The 25,131-nt window shown below is 45.6% G+C and overlaps 2 protein-coding genes across 2 annotated transcripts in view; one reads left to right on the top strand and one right to left on the bottom strand.

The window, feature by feature from the left end:
• LOC108669615 (huntingtin) overlaps positions 1-18,264 on the top strand; it is a 25,630-nt gene extending 7,366 nt beyond the window's left edge. The window contains exons 9-27 of the mRNA XM_047884069.1: positions 88-270; positions 1,805-2,241; positions 2,480-2,620; positions 3,275-3,428; positions 4,657-4,885; positions 5,904-6,091; positions 6,675-6,874; positions 6,979-7,122; positions 9,029-9,199; positions 9,751-9,874; positions 10,415-10,521; positions 10,864-11,021; positions 11,609-11,739; positions 12,820-13,026; positions 13,740-14,188; positions 14,844-15,009; positions 15,255-15,421; positions 16,279-16,522; positions 17,152-18,264. Of these exons, the coding sequence (XP_047740025.1) occupies positions 88-270; positions 1,805-2,241; positions 2,480-2,620; positions 3,275-3,428; positions 4,657-4,885; positions 5,904-6,091; positions 6,675-6,874; positions 6,979-7,122; positions 9,029-9,199; positions 9,751-9,874; positions 10,415-10,521; positions 10,864-11,021; positions 11,609-11,739; positions 12,820-13,026; positions 13,740-14,188; positions 14,844-15,009; positions 15,255-15,421; positions 16,279-16,522; positions 17,152-17,688 (4,137 nt within the window). The 3' untranslated portion in view covers positions 17,689-18,264. The remainder of the gene's footprint in view (positions 1-87; positions 271-1,804; positions 2,242-2,479; positions 2,621-3,274; positions 3,429-4,656; positions 4,886-5,903; positions 6,092-6,674; positions 6,875-6,978; positions 7,123-9,028; positions 9,200-9,750; positions 9,875-10,414; positions 10,522-10,863; positions 11,022-11,608; positions 11,740-12,819; positions 13,027-13,739; positions 14,189-14,843; positions 15,010-15,254; positions 15,422-16,278; positions 16,523-17,151) is intronic.
• A 3,595-nt stretch (positions 18,265-21,859) lies between these two features.
• The window catches only part of LOC108669614, a 47,565-nt gene continuing 44,293 nt past the window's right edge, over positions 21,860-25,131 (bottom strand). The window contains exon 19 of the mRNA XM_018156992.2: positions 21,860-24,348. Within this exon, the coding sequence (XP_018012481.2) occupies positions 22,023-24,348 (2,326 nt within the window). The 3' untranslated portion in view covers positions 21,860-22,022. The remainder of the gene's footprint in view (positions 24,349-25,131) is intronic.

Genomic DNA, 25,131 nt, shown 5'->3' with positions numbered 1-25,131 from the left:
CTCCCCTCACTCTCCCCTCACTCTTCCCTCACTCTCCCCTCACTTCTCCCTCACTCTCCCCTCACTCTCCCCTCACTCTCCCCTCAGGTGCGGCACGTTGTCGAGGGCGACTGGCTGCGGTGGCTGCTGGTGCTGCACGTGCAGGACGTGGTGCTGCTGCACGAGGAGCGCAGCGTGCAGCAGCTGCTGCGCGTCGTGCACGCCAGCGGTGCAGCGTCTGCACTGCTGCTGCATGCGCTCAGCTCGCGCGCTGCTGCGCCGCTGCTCAGCGTGAGTGTTTTTTTTCTGAATTTCATTAAATTTTTTTATCATAATTTTTTAGATTTGTTGCAGTCGTTCTAATTAGAAGGAATATATTCCCTTTTAATGGGGAAATTTTTGCTGTTAGAAATTATTTAACTTAGCAAATGAAGTTTATTTAAATTGCATCGTTAGCTCAATCGCAGTTTGTATTGGCTACTCATGAAGGTGTGAGCGATGAAGTAGAATTTCCTGCACTTGCTTATATAGCTCGATGTCAATTTTATTTTCGTATTGACTATGATATGATTCTGTGTGAATATCTATTAATATTTATTTGTATGTGCACTTATTTGAGCTGAACTACTAATTACGGGTGAGAGTGAGTAACGAGTAACGGAATGAGTGAGTAACAAATAGTCTTTATACGAATAATGAATAGCAGAATCCTTCCGACTCAGTTTTGCAATACTCAGTGCAATTGACAAGCAAAATTTTTCTAGCAACCAATGCAACCAACTCTCAATAAAGTAGGTTCCTCTAGGTTGCCCAGGATATAACTGTAATAAATAAGTTTTCCAGTGATTATACAATAGTTTTATAACAGTTATATCCAGGGTTTATTAATATTTAATAATTATATTAAATACATCCGAAGCCACGTACACATACACGTTGTGCTCCCTGTACATCCAATCCGACTTCACCGTTGCCACACCGTTATAATATTAAGCTAAAGGATCCCACAACACATAGCATGGAGGATTAATAATAAAATTTCCATATAATTGAGGCCTGAAATAGTTGCATTTCTCTGGCCTGGAATGCAAAATTGAGATTAAATGGCATCTTCATGGCGTGTTTTAGTTGTACAGAAACTGCTCCCATGTGATACTTTAGGCTCCTGCGGGACACCTCACCGACAGTTATTGATGTTCTTAGCTGGTAAGTTAACTAAAGAAGTGATACTATAACATTGAGGCTGTTGACCAGCGTTGTTGAGGGATGTTGTGTGGTAGGCAAGCGTGGGGGAGTTTGTCCGAGAGTAGGTCGCGGAAACAAGTCCTAATGTGTTTACCAACAGACCTAGTTAGCTATTGAGTCCACGAGTCAACATCTGATAGACACGTGATAGATCACGCGATCAAGACCTCAGTAGTGGGCGGAAGCGGAGCTTATAAAAGGTCTAGCAACCTTAAGCAGAGCCCCATATAGCTGATAAGCACTCCGCGATGTAGCGTGTAGTTTGAGTCTCCGACCTTACGGTCGATGCCGTAGCTCATAACTCTGTATCGCAACTCTGTATTACAACTCCGTATACAAGATACATTATCTGGACTGATGTGTCTTACTTATCCTCACTACCTTAGTCAACGAAACCCGATCCTCAGGTAGAGCTTAATATATAGAGCTCAATATCATAGTTTGTAGTAAAATACACTACCTGTGACAAGTTGATAATTAATTAATATATGTACGTGTTCTGCTGTGCTCGACTACTGGAGGGTGTACGCTCAACTTTTAGCAGGAGGTGCACAGTACACCAGCTGTACCCGTGTTGCAGGAGGTGCACAGTACATTAGCTGTACCCGTGTTGCAGGAGGTGCACAGTACACCAGCTGTACCCGTGTTGCAGGTGGCAGACGGGCAGGCTGTGCTTGCAGTTGCAGGAGGTGTACACAGCAGCCAGAGCGGCGCCCTGCTGCTCTTCCTGCTGCAGGAGCTGCTGTGCTCGCCCCTCCTTCTGCACCTCCTGCCGCGCCTCCTGCCGCTCCTGCAGCGGCGCCTGGACTTCCTGCTCTCCCCAGCTGGTGCTGCCGTGCACGCACAGCTGGCGCCTCACCACCTGCAGCCCTACACCTCGGGCCACCTGGCCGGCGTCGTCGCCTCCAGGTGGTGCCCCGACCCTGACTCCCGCCACGACCCTGACTCCCGCCACGACCCTGACTCCCGCCACGACCCTGACTCCCGCCACGACCCTGACTCCCGCCACGACCTCCCGCCACGACCCCGACCTCGACCACGACTCCCACTACAACCCTGACCCTGACCCCGGCCATGACCCTGACCCTGACCCAGACCCCGACCCCCAGCCACGTCCCTGACTCCCGCCACCACCCCAACTCTCAACACAATTTTGCTGATGATGTTTGTTGAAATTAACGTTGATTATGTTCTGATATTTTATGTTGATGTTGAATTGTTCGACCGGTTATGTAAATGATGTTGACGTGTGCAGGAGTGCTGCAGTTGCTGCGCAGCTACAGGCGCTGCAGCTGCAGCTGGAGGGCAGCGAGCAGCAGCAGCAGCCTGCAGATGTTATGCGTCTCACCAGCCGCCATGTTGACAGCTCCTTATCGCTGCGTCTTATCAGCAGCAGGTGCGTCTTATCAGCAGCAGGTGCGTCTGTCAGCAGCAGGTGCGTCGTGTCAGCAGCAGGTGCGTCGTGTCAGCAGCAGGTGCGTCGTGTCAGCAGCAATTGTACGAGGCATGTCTCTGAAAATAAGTTCCACGGGCCGCCGCTGGCGTTTGGATCATTTCTTATGCGCGACTAGGCAACAGAGGCAGGTTGTCTGATTCCCCAACTCGGGCTATTTTCAGTTGTCAATTCGGGCCATTTTTTAAAGTCCCTGACCCAGCTGCGCACCACCCTGGAGCTCATACACTCTTCCCCATACACTTGACAAAGTTCTTACTGAAATTCCTGCGCCGATTTCTTCTGAGCGGCCAGGAAACGAATAAGAGAACGCAACTCGCTGCTTGCGGAAGACGCAAGAGGAAGCTCCATCGCTGACGCCTGCTGGGGCAAGACCAAGCGTCGCAGGGAGGCTGGCTTGGTAAGGCAGGACGTCGCAGGGAGGCTGGCTTGGTAAGGGCTTGGAGTTAGCCTCGGCCTCTGTTGCCTAGCCGCGCATAGAAACGATCCTAGCGCCAGCGGCAGCCCGTGGAACTTATTTTACGGACACGCCTCGTACTCCATACAATCACTCCTCCCTCCTCCCTACACTCACCCCTCCCTACGCTCACCCCACAGGTGTGAGCGTGGGTCGTGCTGCAGTGCTGAGGAATGCTGCGCGCTGCTGCTGCCGCTGGATGCCGCTGAGCTGAGCGCCGTGCTGCAGCGTGACAGCTTCGACTGCCGCCTGCTGCAGCATGCCATGCTGTACGGTCTGCATGCCACACGCCAGGTGACTAGCATGCCATGCTGTACGGTCTGCATGCCACACGCCAGGTGACTAGCATGCCATGCTGTACGGTCTGCATTCCACACGCCAGGTGACTAGCATGCCATGCTGTACGGTCTGCATGCCACACGCCAGGTGACAAAGCTTACTACTGTAGCATGCCACTCTGTATGTCGCTATAGCATGCCACTCTGCAGGCCTCTGTAACAGGCCATGATTATTTTCAAAAATTTTTTGGGTATCAACGCATCAATCAACCCATTGATCACCTCGGTAATCGGCCCATAATTAGCCCAGTAATTGGCCCATAATTAGCAAATTGATTACCCCAGTAATCAGCCATTAATTAGCCCATTGATTAGCCCAGTAATGGGCCCTTGATTAGCCCAGTGATCAGCCCTTAATTAGCCCGTTGATTATCCCAGTAATCATGACGTTAATCAATCTATTCCTAAGTGAACATGACGTGTCGACCGCAACAAAGTTATTTTCTTTCTGTGTTGTGCGGCCAGACCAGTGAGAAGAGACGTCGTCGGAATTACGAGGCCGACAAAATATAGGAGGAAAATTTTGGAGCCGCAATATCAGAAGTAGTTACGAGTTTTTAACCCCCGTCAGCCAATTACTGACGTCCTTTAAAACTAATCACACCAATCACAGACGATAAATTGACCGCTATGTGTATTTAGGCCGCTACCCTATCAAAATTCGGGGACCGCCCAGACTTCGGCCGAATAGTCACAACAGTCAAGGAAAAGTTATTAATTCTGGGTCTAATGGGCCAACCGATCGAAATCAGTTTCTGGTCAGAATCTCTTTTGCAACTATATAAACGCCTGAGAGTATCAGGAGGGTTGGCCGAGCCGAGTCATACCGAGCTAGTAGAAGCTGATTTACGTGCTCCCCGAGTCTTAGGCGGACCCTAATGCAGAGTCGCGCCCCACCTTTAAATTGTATTCGGGTATGTGTATTTAGGCCGCTACGAGTGCACTTGTACCGCTACGTGTACATGAGTGAGTAGCGATAGCACATCCAATAATGTGTTTGACTAAAAAATTGTCAGATCCCTCTGTACTCTGCTATGATTTGTACTTATTTAGTTTAAAGTTGGGATACCTTAGCCTCATGAGTGACGATATTTGACCAAAATTTGTGTTTAGAAGTTATATGTCTATGATGATCATTAATTGGAGTAATTAGCATGCAAGCTAAGCTTGAATTTAATGTACAGGCTGCGAGACCTCGTCGCGTTGCGCCGTCAGGTGCCGCCAGCAACAACAGCAGCCCCAACAGCAACAGATCCAACAGCAGCAACACCAGCAGCGTCAGCACTGGCAGCAGCAACAGCAGCGTCAGCAGCTCTCAACACCCGCTCTATACAGCTGCCTGTGTGGCGCTCATGCGGCGTGTTAATGCCATTGTGGCATTACTGCCTAAGCCACATCCCGACTACCGACCAGGTCAGTGCCATTGTGGCGTTGCTGCCTAAGCCACATCCCGACTACCGACCAGGTCAGTGCCATTGTGGCGTTGCTGCCTAAGCCACATCCCGACTACCGACCAGGTCAGTCATAGACTTACCAGAAAGTTTTATTTAAGGCCTTCAGACTGACGGCCTGGTAGATCTGCAGGCCGGTAGGTTGCAGCGAAGTCATGGTGGTAGGTTGTGGTATGTCGACTGGTGGTGGTATGTCGGCTGGTGGTGGTAGGTTGGCTGGTGGGTAAGTTGGCTGGTGGTGATAGGTTAGCTGGTGGTGGTATGTCGGCTGGTGGTGGTATGTCGGCTGATGGTGGTATGTCGGCTGGTAGTAGTATGTCGGCTGATGGTGGTATGTCGGCTGGTGGTGGTAGGTGCAGGGTTTGTGTGTAGGTTGGAGGCCGGGATCAGGAACAGGAGGAAAACAAGAACGATAAGACTTGAAAGCTTGTCACAGTACAGGCTGGGCGCCCCACTGACGGTGCAGTTCATAGGGCTCAACAACAGTCATGGTAGTACCTTAACGTTAGTCACAGTTCTGTGTGTTGGTCAAGCTTAGTCACAGTCATCTGTGTTTATCAGGGTTAACCACAATCATGACATGGTATTATTGTAGTGATTAGATATTATCTTTATAAATTATTATATTCACGACAAGATATTATCTTCATGATAAAGTAATATCTTAATTACCAGCAGCACATCATGACACCGGCCAGCCCTCACCTCGTTGCTATACTATTCCTCCATCATAAGCATCTATGTTGTTTTTAATATATCAATATAATCTATTTTATCATTCATTTATCAATACCGTATAATACGTCATCATAAGACGCCTACATCAGCAGAGCTAGGGTTAGCTAATACATACTTGCTACGCACCACATCACCACGCACCACATCACCACGCACCACATCACCACGCACCACATCACCACGCACCACATCCTGTACTGGTATTAATATTTTTGTTTTAGTTTATTCCCGCCATATTGCAGGTGGTGGCAACAAGTACAGCGACCGCCTGCACCAGCTGCTGCAGGAGTGCCACCTGCAAGGCTACCAGCTGGGGCAGCTGGTCGAGGTGCTGGCACCTGCCGTCAGGTGCCACCTGCAGCACCTGCAGTGCCACCTGAGTGCCACCCATGCGGTGCCACTGCTGCGCTACTGCCTCCTGCTTCTCGAGGTGCCACTTGCCACATGCCACTTGCCATTTGGTCCTGGCCATTAGATCCATTGGACCACATGGGGTCCTGGCCATTAGATCCATTGGACCACATGTGGTCCTGACCATTAGATCCATTGGACCACATGTGGTCCTGACCATTAGATCCATTGGACCGCTACTGTGGTCCTGGCCATTAGATCCATTGGACCACTACTGTGGTCCTGGCCATTAGATCCATTGGACCACTATTGTGGTCCTGACCATTAGATCCATTGGACCGCTATTGTGGTCCTGGCCATTACTTTCAAAAGCAGATATTTTAATTGTGCTACGAAGCGGTCAATAAAATGATGTATAATAATTAATTAAAATATTATTAATACAAATATCAATTATCAATATTATTTGATATTATTAAATAATAATAATAATAATTTTATTACTAGTAACAATTATTAATAATAAAATAATTATAATGTTATTATAATATCACTAATTAAGAATAATTAATAATAATATTGTAATTATATTATTATTTCATAGTAATAAAATAATAATAATTAATAATATCAATAATTGTTAATGTTATTATATTGTGCAGGTGCTGGTGCTGCGGCTGCATTGTGGCGAGGCGAGCGTGTGGCTCATCTGTGAGAGTGTGGCGTGTGTGGCTGAGGTGCTCAGCAACGCCACACTCAGCCACCGCCTCAGCCACATGGACCACACCAGCGTCCTGTGCGCCATGGTGGCCGCCGTGCACGCCACACTCGCCACACTCGTCGCCCCAGCCACACTGCCCACGTAAGTGCCGCCACACTTGCTACCTCCGCCACACTTGCTACCTCCGCCACACTTGCCACCCCCGCCACACTCGCCACAATATAATAATTTTAGCCACATGACAGGTTGGCAGAGGGCGTGTGGCAGAGTCTGTCAGGCGAGGCTGGTGGCGTGGGTGTGGCAGCGGGACGTCTCATGCAGCTCCTCGTGTGGCTCGAGCAACGCCACATGCCATCAACGCTGCCACACACACTAACGCCACACATCAGGTAATGTTGCTGTCTCTTGTGGCGTGTCGTGTGACGTCTCTTGTGGCGTGTCGTGTGGCGCTGTCGTGTGGCGTCTGGCATCACCTGCAGCGGGCGCATTGGCGCTTTTATTTTAGCCTTGGACTGAGCGCATTGAAAAAAATACTTGAGATTCTTTTGCTGACCTCAAACACTCGTTCCTCGACGGCATGTTCTGTGTTCTGTGCGAGTCCTGCAACCTGAGTTCTGGTGCCTTGAGAAGCTCTACTAGTTTCAGTCTCCTCATATAACTAGTGGTTTTAGCTAGTATTTGTTTATTTATTCGTATGCGTTTTCTCTTGGTGATTTGTCTCTGAATGTTGCGAACTTCAGAGCCCGCTCTTCTCGGTGTATAGCGTGCACATACCTGCATCAGTTTTTCATATAGTTCTGTTTAAATGTCATTAGCTTAAATCTCACGAAACTATTCTCTTGTATTAATTTCAACGAGTTAATTCCAAATTCCTCCCCAGTTCCTACTTCGATGGTGGAAGTTAAGTCCTGCCAACCCCTTTTTGGGTATAGAGCTGTGCTGGGTATCAGTTCCAATTGTCGTATCCACCATCACCAGGCGGTGGTCCAACAGTGAGATCTTTTCAACCCGAACGTCAACCACCATTCTTTCATTATTAGTGAATAATAGATCGAGGATATTGTGTTCCCTTGTTGGCAGCCGTACTTGCTGACTGAGCAAGCGTTCCGCAGCAAACTGCACTAGTTTAGCCTCTTGATTTTTGTCTCTGTTGTTCCCGTCCAAACCGTCTGAGTTTATCCAACTTACATATACGTGGTAAATTGAAGAATCCTCCATTATTGTGGTAATTTTTTTTTTAAAGGCCTCCCACACTCACCATTCCAACAAAAAAAAAGAATTGATTTTATTAATTAAAAACAGGGAATGGTTTCATGTCAATGATCAGGGCCCCGACCTTAACGCCTCTGATGGTGGCCTACACCTGTCTCTTATACACATCTAGATGTGTATAAGAGACAGGAACAATGAACAGCAAGATTACAGTATGAGAAGACATGGTTACAACGAGAGAAAAATGATTGTAAAGTCTAGTGTGGAAAAAGATCTCGGAGTTTATGTCGACAAGGAGCTGAAATTTTCTAAGCATGTTGAAACGCAAGCTAACACATCCAACAAACTTCTTGGACTAATCAGACNTCTAGATGTGTATAAGAGACAGGACAATGGCCATGCTCCAACCTTGGTAGCCAAGCGACGCAAGGTGTTCCCAACCGCTACGGGGCGAATACCCCCGTCTTTTTTCCGTAGGGCGCACAGAGTGGCTCCATAGAACACCGGTAATTACCGGTGCGTAATTGAAATCTCCCAGTCCAGCCCTGGAAATTGTAGAAATTGTCCGATGCAGGTGGTTTATAGCTACGCTGAGGTTAAATTAAATTTAAATCTGAGGTTAAATCTTTTGAAATTACCCGATGCATGTGGTCTATAGACCATGGCTACGCTGAGGTAGATTTGTTGAAAACGGAGTAGCACGTGTTCAACAGAGCCATTAGAGTTTGAGTTCAAGTCTACCGTGCTTGCTCTGAGCTTGTGAGATCTTAAGGTGAATAATTCAAGCCCATAGTTTTAAAACCATGGACTAAAGGTTTTTGGGGGTTTTAAAGCCAAACCCATAGTTTTAAAACCATAGACTAAAGGTTTTTGGGGGTTTTAAAGCCAAACCCATAGTTTTAAAACCATAGAATAAGGGTTTTTCGGGGTTTCAAAGCCAAACCCTTGATTTTAAAATCATGGACTAAGGGTTTTTCGGGGTTTTAAAGCCAAACCCTTGGTTTTAAAACCATGGACTAAGGGTTTTTCGGGTTTTTAAAGCCAAACCCTTGAATTGCTTCTACACAGCACCCTGTATTACAGACGGGTCGTGGTGGGGCTGTGTCGTGTACCGTGTGTGGGGGGAGTGGTGCGGTGCCCCCCCGACCTGTGGGGGGCGGGGTGGCAGCCTACCCTCACTTCCCTCTCCTCCCTCCCCCCTCTGCCCCCTCACCTCCTACAGGAGCCTGAGGCCCTCAAGCAGTTCGTCTTCAGGTGAATAGCAATATAATTATATATAATTATATTACTATATATATCCGTCTTCAGTAATATAATATTATATATAAGTATATAAGTAATATATATAATTATATTATACCTTTATAATTGTCACCAATATAATTAATTTGCTAATTCCTGCTCATTTCTTATTCTCTACAAGAAATGATTTTTTTTAAATTGACTTTTCTATAACAATTAATTGTCTCATCCTGGAACTATTATACTGTATAGTTATTGTATTATTATAATATTACATATTATCTCCTGAGTTATTCACCGTTTTTAGTATTGATTTTTGTGCACATAGAAGCGCCCGTACATGAACCGTGATACACACACGGTGTCGTGGCCGTGGCTGCGACGGTCACTCTACAGCTGTCGTCAGTTGTAGTGATATTGCATTAGCCTCACTAGCACCATTCGTCCCACCATTAGCCCCACTAATCCCCACCTCCCCACCCTTAGCCCCACTAATCCCCACCTCCCCACCGTTAGCCCCACCTCCCCACCATAAGCCTCACTAATCCCCACCCCCCCCCCAGGGCCCAGCTGCTGGGGTGGGCTGGCAAGCAGCAGTTCGAGGAGACGTTCATGTCCCTGCTGTCCGTGCTGAACCTCCTCTCTGGGGACGCGTCTGGGGACCATGACCAGCCCTACCGGGACCAGGTGAGTGCTGGGACCTACCGGGACCAGGTGAGTGCTGGGACCTATCGGGACCAGGTGAGTGCTGGGACCTACTGGGACCAGGCGAGTGCTGGGACCTACTGGGACCAGGCGAGTGCTGGGACCTACCGGGACCAGGTGAGTGCTGGGACCTACCGGGACCCGGTGAGTGCTGGGACCTACCGGGACCGCCACATGCCATGTTGCTGCCCATGCAGCTCAATGCATATTATATGTATCGTTATATGATCACATTATATCATTATATTATGTTATCATATTATAACATTAGACTAACTTTTCTCTGGGATGGTTTGTTGACCATGTTGATAAAAAATATGTAATAATGTGTATAAGTTGTGTTAATTCGTTGAGATAAATACATAATACATCATAATGTGTAGAACTTGTGTTAGTTTAATGAGATAAATGCATAATATATGATAATGTGCTGAAGTTGTGTTAGTTTATTGAAGTGAATCCATAATGTATGATAATGTGTAAAAACTGTGTTAGTTTATTGAAGTACACATGTGTACACAGAGCTTGTGTGTGTGTCTGCGTGGGGTGGCAGGACTGCTGGCACACACACAACTCCTGCCAACCCCTGGCAGCCCCCACACCGCCGCCCCCCCACCGCCCCCACCGCCGTCAGTATCATAAATTTAACAAAACATTAACTAATCCTAAAAATTTAATTTTACTCCTTAATATTTTAAAATTTACTAGAAATTAATAATGTATTAAATTTAATTTAATAACAATATATATTTATTTCCCCCTCGACTTTTGGGGGGTTTAATAGATTAGTAATTTAGAGATTTATAAATTAAAGATTTTTCATAAAATTGTAAGTTGATTACATTTCATTTGTGATTCAAGTATAACTTAGAGATTTTTTCTTTAGATTTAGAGTACTGGTATATTTTATTGATATATTTTATATATTATTTTTTATAAAGACATTTTTCATAACGATGTGTTGGGTACAGGTGTGGGGAGCGTGGGGCTGTGGACGAGGCCCTGGGGGAGCTAATGGGCCGTAGGGTGCTGGGGGGCACCCAGCACGCCCCCCACCTCCCTGACCCCGCCCTCCTCATGTGCTCCTCCCTCAGCCTCAGCACTGCTGCCCTCAGCACTGCTCTCTGCGGTCAGTGTAATATATACAGCATAACAGCTTCATTTATGATTAGTACAGCTTCATACACGTACAGTATATAATATGCACGTACAGTATATAATACATACAGCATAACAGCTTTAGCTGTTATTATACAGCTTCACGAATCATAATATATACAGCATAATGTCCCAGATGCACGTTTATGCGCCTACAGAGTAGAGAAGGGTTTGTTGACCAACCGGCGTAAAGTTGTGCACAACTTCTCGGACGTAGCTCGGCGCGGAAATGTTTTGAAGGTACCAACTAATGTGGTTACGTGCACTTAGCGGACTTACGTTGTCTTAAGGTGCTACGAATGTTTTGAAAGTACGGCCCCTGGGCGTGAGGGATAAATAAGTAACAGTTGTTTAGATAACTTACCTCTTGATCTTGGTCACGGGGGGTGTTGTGTTCACGGGCTGTAGTGTCTGCAGACCGTGCACCTCGTACTAAAGCTGTAGTGTCTGCAGACCGTGCACCTCGTACTAAAGCTGTAGTGTCTGCAGACCGTGCACCTCGTACTAAAGCTGTAGTGTCTGTAGACCCTGCACCTGGTACTAAAGACGTGTGTGCAGGTGAGGAGGAGGACGGGGCTGCAGACCACAGTCCCCAGCAGACGCTGTTGTCTGCCATGGGCGTGGACGTGCCGTCGTGTACACATCTCCTGCACGACGTCTTCTCTGCCTGCCTCGCGCCTGGGGACTCGGTGCGTGTAAAACAGCGACGCGATTAAAATATAAAACAAGCAATGAAAGACTCTCTTTGAAACCCCCTCCCAAAAACACTTTATCCTAAATTCCCATCCCAGAAGATCTCCTCAAAAACTCTCCCTCCTGAAATCCTTCCTCCCAAACCTCCTCCGAAAAAACCGTCTCCAAAAACATGTTCCTAAACCTCCCTCCCAAATTCTTCTCATGAAACCCTCTTCCAAAAACCATTTCTCAAATCTCCCTCACGAAATCCCCCTTCCCAAAACCCCGTCCTCCCACCCCCTGCCATACAGCCCCCAGTTCCCCCTAGTTCTTAGTTAATAAGTCAATTAAGGAATTAACTTTGAATTAACTTAGTTCCCCTTAGTAAGGACGCAGCGTCCCAGGCCAGCAGTTCTTACCAGCGCGCCATAGGCTTCAGTCCTGCTGATCCTTGACTTATTTTCCTTTACTTTAGTGCCTTGGACTAACTTCTAACTTCTAACTCATCACAAGAATATAATTTATAGCTTTTGAAGAGCAAACACTTAACCATGAGATTACTGATGGTAAAGCATCTTCAATTCAATTTGAGAAAATAAAGACGCTCTACTCCGCTCTAAGTAAAGAAACCTGTAAAAATAACAGATCGTCAAAAGTTATATAAATATAAATAAAAATGAATAGATTGTAAACAGTTGAAATCAATTCAGCTTTCGAATAAAAGTAATTATAGTACGGGATGACAGTTCCTACACTCAAGTACTTACTCTAATGAGAGGTTCTGGTGGAATAAATCTAAATACTAAAAGTTGGAATGAAGTTGGAACACTACTAAAAGTTGGAACACTACTATTATAGTGTTCATTGTGGTGACGTTCAAATATTATTTTTACATTTGAATCTAATCCAAAATTTGTAAATATTTTTATAAATTAAATAGAAATCTTGAACGAATCCGCTACAATGTTTGTGCTGCTTCACTGATGTTTGTGCCGCATCACTCATGTTTGTGCTGATGTTTGTGCCGCATCACTCATGTTTGTGCTGATGTTTGTGCCGCATCACTCATGTTTGTGCTGATGTTTGTGCTGCAGAGAAGCGTGTGCTCGTCCGTTGTTTGTGAGGTGGCGCGGTGTTTGTTTGTGTTGGTGCCGCTGCTGTCGTCGCCACACCATCTCGTGTGGGTAGCCCACACATGTGTGGCCCTGCACACCACACATCCACACGAGGACCACACGACCCACACATTCATCACACTCGCCGCCGCACGCGCCCTCGCCATCTGCAGGGCCGCCAATGTGGTGAGTGGACCACAGCGGTGTAGTGGGGGACCACAGCAATGTAGTAAGACCACAGCGGTGTGATGAGGGACCACAGCGTTGTAGTGGGGGACCACAGCAGTGTAGTAAGACCACAGCGGTGTGGTAACAAGACCACAGCGATCTTTTTTGGTCGAAAATTGAAATCAGTATTAACGGGTCGAATCGCCCGTTAATATCGAGAACAGTAATGTGCCAGTTATTCCTTCTCGCTATGATATTATAATTGATTATTTATGTAAACAATATTCATAGTATGATATATAATATGTATTCAATCATGTAATAAAGTTGTGTTATAATTAGTAGTATATATATATTTATAAATCCACTTCACCCGACATTAATTATTTGTTTTTAATTGCAAATAAGGTAAAAAAAACTTGACCTGGCTGGACCCAACCCCAGTAGAAAGGTCTCTAGCAACGTAAAGAAGGGTTTACTACACACTTAACCCTAACTCTAACCAGTTTGGCGCTTTTTTTTTGTGTCCGTTAATGTAGTTTATTTATTTTCGCGCCCGGTTTTCAAGTACAAACTAATTGCATGCGCGGAGTACATAACCGGACGCAATTTTGTCCGGGTTTCTAACCCTTGTCTGGTAATGTTACCAATTCTGTGCGGTTATTGTTGAACTTATAATTATTACAACAGCTGAGATGATATATGAATAAGTGGTCCGCTATATGCTGCAGGATGATGGGGGGTGCAGCGAGGGGGTGGGGCGCATGGTGGGGGAGGGGCTGTCGTCCCCCAGCGCTAGTGTGCGCATGGGCGCCGCCCACGCAGCCTGCTACCTCCTACAGGCACACCTCGCCCACCGCCCCCCACTCACCCTAGAACCCACCCTACACGTCCCCTCGTCCCTCCCCACCCACACTGGGGGCTCATCAATCCCCATCACCACGACCACGGGCACCTCCCCCCTCCCCACCGAGTCCCCCAGACATGAGGGCGGCGCCCTTCGTCTGCTGCAGGGCGCCCAGCTGCCCAGGTCCGCTCTGACGGCCATCACCGCCCAGTTCAAGGGCGCCACAGCCCTGGGGGGCGCTGACCCCAAGCCCCCCGACGCCCTCGGTCCCGACGGCGCCCTTAGCGCCCTCCTGCAGGCGGTGGCCTCCTTCGTCCTCAACGCCCTCGACTCGTGAGTCCCTTGAATAATATCATTCTTTAACTAATTGAATGAAGCTAGCTTAACTAATGATGTTAATAATTAGTAATTAACCCTTGATGTTAATAATTAGTAGAATAGAATAGAAGTGTCGGCACTGAAGAAATAGGCCCATGGCCTGTTGCCGATTCTTGAACTTTTCGTGACTTGATTCACAAGGGATCCGGCCTTTGGAACCCGATCTTTCCATAGCTGACGATTGATTGAGATAGCTGCTGGACTTATTGCCTGATCCGTAATTTGCTAGGCATTTTAAGACTGAACATATGCTCCTGCATAGCTTCGTCTAGTCTGTTTTTGAAGATGTTCATACTCGGAGCATTAACGATGCTATCAGGGAGGCTGTTCCACATGTCGGTGACTCGAAGCGAGAAGAAATGTTGCCGCATGGATGTGTTCCAACGCTGTTTTTTTTTAGTTTATAGCCGTGGTCCCTGGTGGTAATTAGATACCCTTGACTGTAATTATACTGATGTATTACTGACGTGACTAATTAGCGTTAAAATGATCCTGCACGATCATTATTCGCATTAACAGTAATGATCATCCGAAAAATGATCCCGAAAAATGTTGTCCTAGATAATAACCCCTCCCTTGAATTGCCCCCTGAACCTTGTCTCTCCCCCAGTGTGGCGCAGGAGGGGGAGCGCCACAGCGAGGCCATGTGGCGGCTGTGCCTGTGCCTGGTGGAGGGATACAGCCACAGCGTGGACGCCAGCTTGCCCTCCACCGCCCTCCATGTGGCGCTCTCCACCGCAGCCGCGCACTCCACCCCTCCCGCCCTCCTCTCCACCGTGAGTGTCAGGCGTGTGAGGTGTGTCAGACGTATCAAGTGTGTCAGGCGTATCAAGTTTGCCAGGCATACCAAGGTGTGTCGTATGTATCAATCATGTGGGTCACGTCTCGTGTTTTAACTCATCATTTGATTTAATATGCAGAACTCGCGATGCTTACGCTGCCACTCCATGCTACGTAATATCCCTCATCCCCAGCGTCCCCTCTGAGGGACCAGACTCTAATAACCTCCCTCCTCCCGCAGGTGGTGGAGGTGGTGGAGCGGCTGGTGCGGTGCCCCGCGGTGGGGGTGGGGGGCCGTGGTCCCAACGAGGTCGCCCTCAAGCTCGTCCTCGACCTCGTCCAGCTGGGGCCCTCCGCTGTGTCCCAGGCCGCCCTGCCCCTCCTCTTGAGGCTCTTGTACGCCAACAGGTGGGTGCTGCGTATGCTCTACGCCAACAGGTGGGCACTGCGTATGCTCTACGCCAACAGGTGGGCGCTGCGTGTGCTCTACGCCAACAGGTGAGCGCTGCGTATGCTCTACGCCAACAGGTGGGCGCTGCGTATGCTCTACGCCAACAGGTGGGCGCTGCATATGCTCTACGCCAACAGGTGGGCGCTGCGTATGCTCTACGCCAACAGGTGGGTCGCCAACAGGTGGGCGCTGCGTATGCTCTACACCAACAGGTGGGCGCTGCGTATGCTGTGGATGTTTGGAGACCCCTAGCATTTGGACCCTGATAAGTATCAGGGTCCAAAACTTCATGCAGATGAACTATCCCAATGACGATCGATAGCAGAACCTGCATTTCTGTTCCAAAACATTGCATTTTGCGTTAGTGATTCCTTGACCCTCTTAGCGACCGCTGTGCATATATGTCACCATTCAAAACTGGTTTTTCTTTGGGCATGAAGCTCATTCATAGATTTAGGCTGATAAGTCGCCATAGATATCAGGCAGCTTTGTGAATAGGTTTACATAAATTTATGTCACCTGTAAAATTTGTCCAATAAATTAATTTAATTTAATAAATTTTGGTATTTTGCACTCGCAATAAAATTAGTTGTTAAAGAGGATTCGTGTTCGGACAGATTTGAGAGTTGTTTAGCCTTATGAACGAGGATCAGAAACTAGAACGCGTGCTGCTGCTGCTGTAGGAATGGCTGGCGGGGCAGTAAGCAGCAGCAATAATGTAGTAGTAGAAATGTAGCAACAATGCAGCAAGCATCAGTAACGCAGCAACAATGCAGCAAGCAGCAGTAATGCAGCAAGTGGTGTCCCCCTGCAGCAGTTGCTGGGGCGCTGGAGAGGACCAGGAGCCGGAGCGGGTGCTGCTGCTGCAGGAGAGGCTGGCTGGAGTGTTCGAGCGCATCAAGACAGGCTACCTGCACGAGGCGCGCCTCCTGGCCTCACTGCTGCCTCTGTGCCTCCTGGACCTCCTGCCTCCCAGCCAGGTCCTCAATAAGGTCATCATGGAGTTCATCTCACCACACCAGCCTCATCCACACCTCCTCGCCATCACACTCTTCCAGGTCAGCTTCATCACACTCAGTGATGAGTGCAGGGCAGGCTGATATAGTGAGAGTCAAACTACGAATTTTTAGTAGGGTTTGTGTCTCCATAAAGTCATCATTTCGTGTCTATACTATTTTGTGCTGGTAAAAGATTCTATTAGTTAGCCTTAAATAAAATAAGGAACGAAGCTTACAGCTCGCTGCTCCATGAACGCGCTAGCTGCAGGATCTATCCTCTAGCTCACACTTTCTACCGTAGTATCCTAACCTGTACTTGATATGGACCCAGCATTGTAGTAATGAGTTTCTTATATATTCATTTTTGTCTTATATATTCATTTTTAGTTTCGTATATATTCATATCCAATTCATATATTCATTTAAAGATGTTATCTTCATTCTTCAACGTTCTACTAATTTATTTTGTCTGGTGAAGAAAACTTATCCGTTAGAGGCTCTGTGTTCGTAGAAACCTTTTCGGCGTTCAACCAGCAATTTAGTGCGAAATTACATGTTTCTTCGATACACAAGGTTCTCCAATATTATATTATTGGCCGTTATAAATGCTAAGATTTCAACCCAATTTTGTTGGTTTACTAGCATTAAGTTGTAATGAGGATAATGCAATCAAAGTTATGGACTGCCAGGTGTTCGAGGCGTGCATGGAGGAGAGCGGGGAGGCGCTGGTGCAGGAGTGGGTGCTCATGTCTCTGGGTAACTTCACCCGTCGGCAGCCTGCTTGTCTTGCCGTGTGGTTCATCACGTGCTTCCTCGTGGCCGCGTCACGAGACACGCGTCTCAGGTCCCTCTTCCCCAACGTGCTTGCATGGCCTGCCCAGATACAGCGCGTGGGGCTGTACGCTGGTGGAGGGCTCATGGTCCAGTCCGGGGACCAAGAAATACCAGTCACCTCTTCTCGGCTGGACCGATCTACTGGGCACTCAGTGGTCCCGGTAGCCCAGTTGCATCCCCCAGAGCTGGATGCCGCCCAGTTGCTTCCCCCAGAGCTGGGCGTCGCCCAGCTGGAGGTGTTCTGCCTTGCGGCGGTGCAGTTCGACGTCGCCCTGCCGTCACACCACCACAGGGTTAAGTTCCGCGAAGTGTTCGCGGACGTCGCTGTCGAGGGCTCCCCCTTCCTGCTTATGCTGCGCTTCCTCGACGACAAGACGGGCGCTCTGCCATGAATTTATGGTGGCTCTTTGCTACATGAAGGAGGGGAATGAAGGGCTGATGCAGGGTATCCAGGTGATGTAAGTGGCTACTGGCTACCCATGTGATGAAGTGGTATGCCAGGTTTCCATGTGATGGAGGCGGATGAAGGCTTCCAATGCGATGTAAAAGGATGCCAGGCTACCTGTGTGAGGAAAAAGGATACCGGGTATCCATGTGATGTATGTAACCGCGGGGTATAAATGTGATGAAAGTGGCTGCAAGGTATAAATACGATGCGGGCAGACGGCTGAAAACGCACTAAGTTGATGTGGATTGGAGTCGATACATTATGTGGAATTTGGGTTCTGTTTCGGCCGAGAGGAAGTGCATCTCTTGATATAAAATTACATTCCAGAGAAATTTAACCTTTATTACTCATGTTTAGCGACACTCAATGAATGCATGGGTTGTTGGAGACTCGACTCTCACAAGTTACTCAACATATTACGTAGTAGCAACGAGTTACTCATAAACAAAGTCGTGTATTGAGGACAAGGTATTATTTGCATTCATTTCTTACTTTTATTCCTATTTTAACTTAACACCTAGTGTACATATTTATATTTGTTCTGCGTTACCGTTTTGTTTGAAAATTTGTTTCTAATTTTACTGCTAGAGGGATACATAGTAGATATCGTTTTCCTACCTTTTACACTGAACCCAGTCCCTGTACTGAATTATCAGTCAAGTCCCCTGAACCCAGTCCCTCGACTGGAATGACAGTCAAGTCCCCTGAACCCAGTCCCTCGACTAAAATGAGTCAGGTCTCCTGAACCCAGTCCCTCGACTGGAATGACAGTCAAGTCCCCTAAACCCAGTCCCTCGACTAAAATGAGTCAGGTCTCCTGAACCCAGTCTCTCGACTGGAATGACAGTCAAGTCCCCTAAACCCAGTCCCTCGACTAAAATGAGTCATGTCTCCTGGAGCCAGTCCCTCGACTGGAATGACAGTCAAGTCCCCTGAACCCAGTCCCTCGACTGGAATGAGTCAAGTCCCCTGAACACAGTCCCTCGACTGGAATACCAGTCCAGTCCCCCCAAACAAAGTCCCTCGACTGGAATACCAGTCCCACGTCCATTTTGTGTGATGTCGTTCACTGAGTAAAAGATGCTTCTTGAAACGCTTTTTTTTCTGCTCCTCATTTCTGCGTCAGTCCACTGCAGACGACTGGCTTGGGTCGTAGTCCATACGTCGAGTCCATTTTCAATGTAACTTGCCGGCCAGACGCCCGATTGCCGGCCGCTGATAACGTGGTCACAATCAGTATGATTCGGTGTTTGTGTTTCGTATGAGCTTTAATTAAAAAAGTTTCTTTAATGAAAAAACGTGCAGCATTTCTTTGTACTGCCGATATATGCACGCCAGTGTCACTAGCGCACCGCCACATTCAACGTGCACCACGTTGAATGTGGTGTTGCGGGGCGACTCTTACGCGTTAAAGTAACGAACTGGCTACTGAAATGACTGGAAAAAGAAGAAGTTGCGTTTTTATGATATTTTTAATCAATTATATTTTTTTCAATCCATCGTGAATATTCTTTTCATTTTCGAGCCATTGTCTTAAGTTGAAAAAAATTACTACTAGAAGGAACGAGAAATAGTTTTATACAGGTTCTCTTTGGTTCCTGGAAGAAGATGAGTTTATCTTCGAGGAATTAATTTATTTAGTCACTTATCCATCTTCTATACAACTGCATCTCATATTCCCTTGGTAATATTATATTAAAGCTTCAGTTGCATCTTACGTACGGAAATAAATGCAACAAACAGTTATATTCTGCATTATATATTATTGCCTACTATATACTTTTTGCTAAGAAAATCGCTCATTTTCCATTGTTATACATCATTTCCAGCGACAATGCGCGGCTCTTCCTGCGCCTCTTAATAAGCGGGCTCAGAATTTAAGGAAGTTGAAAAGAACCGCGTCCATATTTAGAGACGACGTATCCGTCTAAAGTGCTACGGTCAGCAAAAACTAAAGAAATTACTGGAAACGATCGCGTTGCAGCGAACTCTAGTGTACTAACGCAGCCACAAATGTTACATTACCACAGCCATTGCGCACGGCATTAGTGAAGCCATTCGCGCTACGTTGTTGGTTGTACAATAAACGTTGATCCGACAAGAGGCCACGGATTCGTAACGATCGGTAACCATTTTCCTCGCTATTCATATAACTTTATGTGCTGCTCATTAAATGAGAGTTATTCATCTCTAACAATTCTCAAAACTATAAAACATTGACATTTATTGTACGATGAAGCTTAATTTTTGAGGGTTAGAAGAGATAAATCACCACGCAAAAATCGCGGTTTTTTTCATTCTTACTCGCCTCAAAAGTGATGCAAGTTGCCCCTCTTCTAAGCTCTCAGGATTTACCCTCATCTGAGTATCCCGTTTTGATGAATCATCAACTGAAGACCAGAAACGCCCCATTTTTCTATACTTATAATTCCTAATTAGGGAGGTTCGTTAGGTCAAGAATATACGTGGCCATTAAAGTTCGGCCTAACAGCCGAGATTTTCCACAGGCACTAAAAAATACTTAAGACTGCAGTGAATTGGAGGTTTTCTCAGATGGTTTCTTCACTAATGACGAATAATGATTATGTCTTTCAGCGCGGAAATAATTATAGATTTTGCGGCTGATAGCGTTGCAGTGCAACATCAGCAGACATCCCAACTAAACTAAAAAAACGAATACGAGTAACCAGAGTACCGTAATAGTTTTATTTCATAGTATTAGGAGGGTAAATCTAAACCATATACTAATTCATTGCAGTGATACTCCCCAAGCATCTACTATTGATTATTGATGACAATCTAGGCCGAGAGGCTTTGCAACGAATGTTAATACAGCAAGTGAGAACATTAGTTATACTAGCCAAAGTTAATGATAGTAGCATGACCGAGCATCACTGTTGTTATGGTATTAACCGTACGTAAACTTTGAAGAAATTAAATTTTACGAGTTGAATTCTGATCAAATTCTACACTTTACTTTATTCAAAGCACCAGATTCACTAGAAGACATTTATTTATTGCAATTGGTAGTATTCAACTTCAATTGAACTGTCAAAGAGAAAACTGCAGCGACAAGCACTTTACTTGGTGAACAGCAGGAGGGCACCGGGTGGACCTGTTCTACAATGACTGTCACTACATTGCACTGTCACTACGCAAGATGTCAACGTTACGAGTGGGGCAGAAATACCCAACTGCTGTACAATGTCTGTCGGTTGCACTGTCACTACAAGATGTCACCATTACGAGTGGGGCAGAAGTACCCAACTGCTGTACAGTGGCTGTCGGTTTCGCTGTCACTGCAAGACGGTCACCATCACAGCAAGACGGTCACCATCACGAGTGGGGCAGAATTACCCCACTGATATGTACAGTTGCTGCTGAGAATTCGACAGAATTATTGCCGAGGAGGATAGCTCGGAAACAAGGCTCTAATGAATTGCCATCCCCCAGGTCTTTTTCACAGCACGTGTGGCAAGGCATCTGGAGAGGTCAGGTTGACGGAGTTGAGGCAACAGTGTTGTTGTCTCAATCTTGTTTACAAATGTTATACTTTTCCTATTATTAGCATTTCCTATTCAAGTTAGATTTGTAATCTTGTTCCACTGTGAAATGAATTTAAAATAGCACGAATAAATTTCAAGCTATGCTTGAAGTCTGTAATAATCAACTCGTCACTGTCCATAACACAAATTCTGCAGAAAAATTTAGATGCAGGGACTCCGTTTAATCCTCTACGTCACACGTAGTAGGAGCTTCAGTGCTTATTGCCAGGTGCAAGATATATAAGGCGTATCCTAGTGCAATGCATACCATGCTACTACCCCAGGCGTCATTAAGACCATTTCCTGAAAGACCTAAGAAATGGAAAAAAATATAACTCAGTACTCACTGCAGTGAGTGACAGAGAGCGCATTTTGCCAAAATCAACGAAAACGAAAAGTCATGGACAAACGGACGAACATGACGAGCACAATAGGACATTTTTTCCGTTAAGGAGAAAATGCGCTAAAGAGCAAATATTAAAAAAAAATTCATGTTGTATCAATTTGCAAATTTGTAATTGAATAGACGATCTTAACAAATTTTTTTTATTGAGTACTTTTTACAGACTTATTATCTATTTCCGAAAAATTTAGCAAAACTAATTGCTATTTCTAAGGCCCAATTCTGAAAATAGACATTAGTACATCGGTTCGCTAGATAATTATATAATCAGTAACAGCTACAATTTGTGAACAAAATTCAGCCGATAGCATACATGTGACCATACCAGAATTATGGTAGAACTAATGACGATGGTGACATCGCCCGTGTGTCTGGACCGCGGCGCTGGCGCGCTCGCTTGCGCACGGCGATGCACAGCAACGGAGGATGGCCATCCAGCGGCGCGCTCATCAAACGAAGTCGATATCCTAGGAAAATTTTCCGAAGTCCGTACTTCTTTATGTACCTCGTTAGCCTGAGCTTCCTCGCGCGGCTGCTCGTTTGCTTTAACGTGAATTTTCTATCAGCGAACAAATAGTATCGGAGTTTGTTCTTCCTGATGCGATAGAGGCGACGTAAATTTTTACGAAGTTTGTTACTGAAAAATTTGTTCAAAATTGGTTCCTTTTCAACCCAACCACTTTTGAATCTGGGCATGAGAATTCTCTCCAACATTTTGTAAAATTTTAAACGTCTTTTGTAACTTTTCTTGTTGTATCTAACGAGGCTCCTGAAGTTTTTCATCGATGCCAAAAACTGTGGACCAGCTTGGCGTAGATGTCTTTTAACTCCGGAACAGAAGGGCACTGCCATAAATTCATCGATAGCAGCTTCTTTATTCATGAAGGATTTAAGGAACGTCAGGTAATTCCTCCTACTCCTGACGTGACTTAGGACACGCATGTGCTGCGTATCCAGAGCAGTTTTGCTGTCGTGTACATTAAAATGTTCATTTACATTTAGTCTCAATTTCATTTCAGGATATTCAGACTCGGAGAAATTGGTAGAGCCTGATTCGGAAAAATCCCCAGACGATGATGGCTCGCTTTTACCAACCTGAAACCTGTGCCAATTTTCTTTGATTATCTTCTCGTGGTCACTAAGGGGAATGGGCGTAAGGAATTCGTGGGCATTTACATGATTTTCTATTATATTTTCTTCATCGGCACCCGTATGAATCTTCAACTTATGTTGAACTTCAACTTGTTTATTATATCCTGACTGGAATCTACCATTCTTGATTCTGTGTATGCGGTCGTGCTTAACCGGGAGCATCATTTTGCTAGTTGCTAGTAGATCGCGGTCATGTACTGGACGATTTATTCTTGTTAATTCATCAGACTGCCCTTCAGTCACACGCATTTCATTTATTTGGATGTGTGGTGGTTTGGGAGTCGATGTGGAAATCGCCTCGGGATGCGCGTTCGGGGCGGCAGTTTTATACTCGACTGACGAGAAGGAATTTTTAATATTCATTGGAATCGTGTAATTAGGTGGCGTTATTTGTGTTGTAGAAGGCAGGAGAGTAGGTCCGGTTCCACTCTGTGGTGGTGAAGTTAATGTGGGGAGTATCATTGTGAAAATATCACGTTCCAATAAATCTAATTCTTGATTTTCTTTCCAAAACGATTCATAAGAGTTTACCTCGGTATCTAATTTTGTTTTCGTTAAAATTTCTGTCAATTTTTGATCAAGGGTTGACAATGGCCCAGTACTATTAATTTTTTCCAGCGAGTTCGTCGATTTATCTGAGCCAGCAATGGAATTTATCAATGGCATTAGGAACGACGCTGCATATTTCGGTTGAGGCTTAAAGGTCGAGACGGTGGAAGTTGGTGGAGTTTGCGAAGCGGAAAGTATCGACAACTCTGTAGCAGGAAAAACTTCCGCATCAGTACCAATTTGTGCAGCATGAACAACTTTTACACCATGAACAACATCCGCAGCAGGAACAACTTCTGCCGAAGGAACAGCTTCTGCTGAAGGAACAACTCCTGCTGAAGAAACAACTCGTGCTGAAGGAACAATTCCTGCTGAAGAAACAACTCGTGCTGAAGGAACAATTCCTGCTGAAGAAACAACTTCTGCTGAATGAACAACTTCGCCTGAAGGAACAACTTTGCCTGAAGGAACAGTTGCTGTAACAGGAGCAATTTCTGCTGAAGAAACAACTCCTGCTGAAGGAACAACTTCTTCTGAAGAAACAACTTCGCCTGAAGAAACAACTTCGCCTGAAGGAACAACTTCTGCCGAAGGAACAACTTCTGCCGAAGGAACAAATCCTGCTGAAGGAACAGTTGATGCATAACGAACAACTTCCTCTGAAGGAACAATTTCTGCTGAAAGAACAACTTCTGCTGAAGGAACAACTTCTGCTGAAGGAACAGTTGATGCAACAGGAACAACTTCTGCTGAAGAAACAAATCCTGCTGAAGGAACAACTTCTGCTGAAGAAACAATTCCTGCTGAAGGAACTACTTCGCATGAAGGAACAGTTGCTGTAACAGGAGCAACTTCTGCAGCAAGATTGTCTTCAACATTTGGATGAACTTGGGCAATAAAAGCTTCTGGAATCAGTTTGGCCGAAGTCGTGCGGTTTTCCGTCCCCAGGGCTTGTCTGTAAAGTTATCCAGATTAGTTCAAAAGAGCATGCCTTTGCTTAGTGTAAAACCTTTTTTTGTTCATTAAATTTGTATTGATAAATCACTCAACGTTTCTTGTTGAAAGAAACCTTATGACCAGTACCTTTTATATTTAATATAATTTATGTATTAAGTATGCGCTTAATTAAATGAAAATCCTTGTAAGTTATTAGGAATTATATTGAGATCGAGTAAATCTTTTCAGCAGAAAAAATGTACGAACGATATTAATACGCACGAACGCGTACGTTCTTTATGTACGAACGCGCATAACGGGTGGGCTAGTGTTGTACAGGGTGTTTCAGAATTAAGTAACCCTTTTAATTTGTTAATAAATAAAAAACTAAGAACGTTATGAAGTTGAAACTTGTTTTATTTAAAAGTCATTTAAAAGATATTATATTTAAAAACTAGGATACAATATTACCATAAAAATGTTCTTCTTTTAAATAAAACAAGTTTCAACTTCATAACGTTCTTAGTTTTTTATTTATTAACAAATTAAAAGGGTTACTTAATTCTGAAACACCCTGTACATGTCATAGCGTACGATGTCCACGTGATTGCTAACAATTACCACATGAAGGCTTATGATTATAAGTTCTTTATGAACTATATTCCTCCTGTGGACACCGCTTACTCGGTATATTACTCACCGCTTACTCTCTCTCTCTTACTCTATGTTGATATGCACGTTCTTAAGAACCATACGTTCATAAGAACCAGCTTTTTAGATCTGCGAACTAGTCAAGAAAAAT

The sequence above is a fragment of the Hyalella azteca genome, unplaced genomic scaffold, assembly GCF_000764305.2.
Source record: "Hyalella azteca isolate HAZT.00-mixed unplaced genomic scaffold, Hazt_2.0.2 contig14470, whole genome shotgun sequence".
NCBI lineage: Eukaryota > Metazoa > Arthropoda > Malacostraca > Amphipoda > Hyalellidae > Hyalella > Hyalella azteca.
Note: the sequence above shows the minus strand (reverse complement) of the source record. Positions and strands in the feature narration are given on the sequence as shown.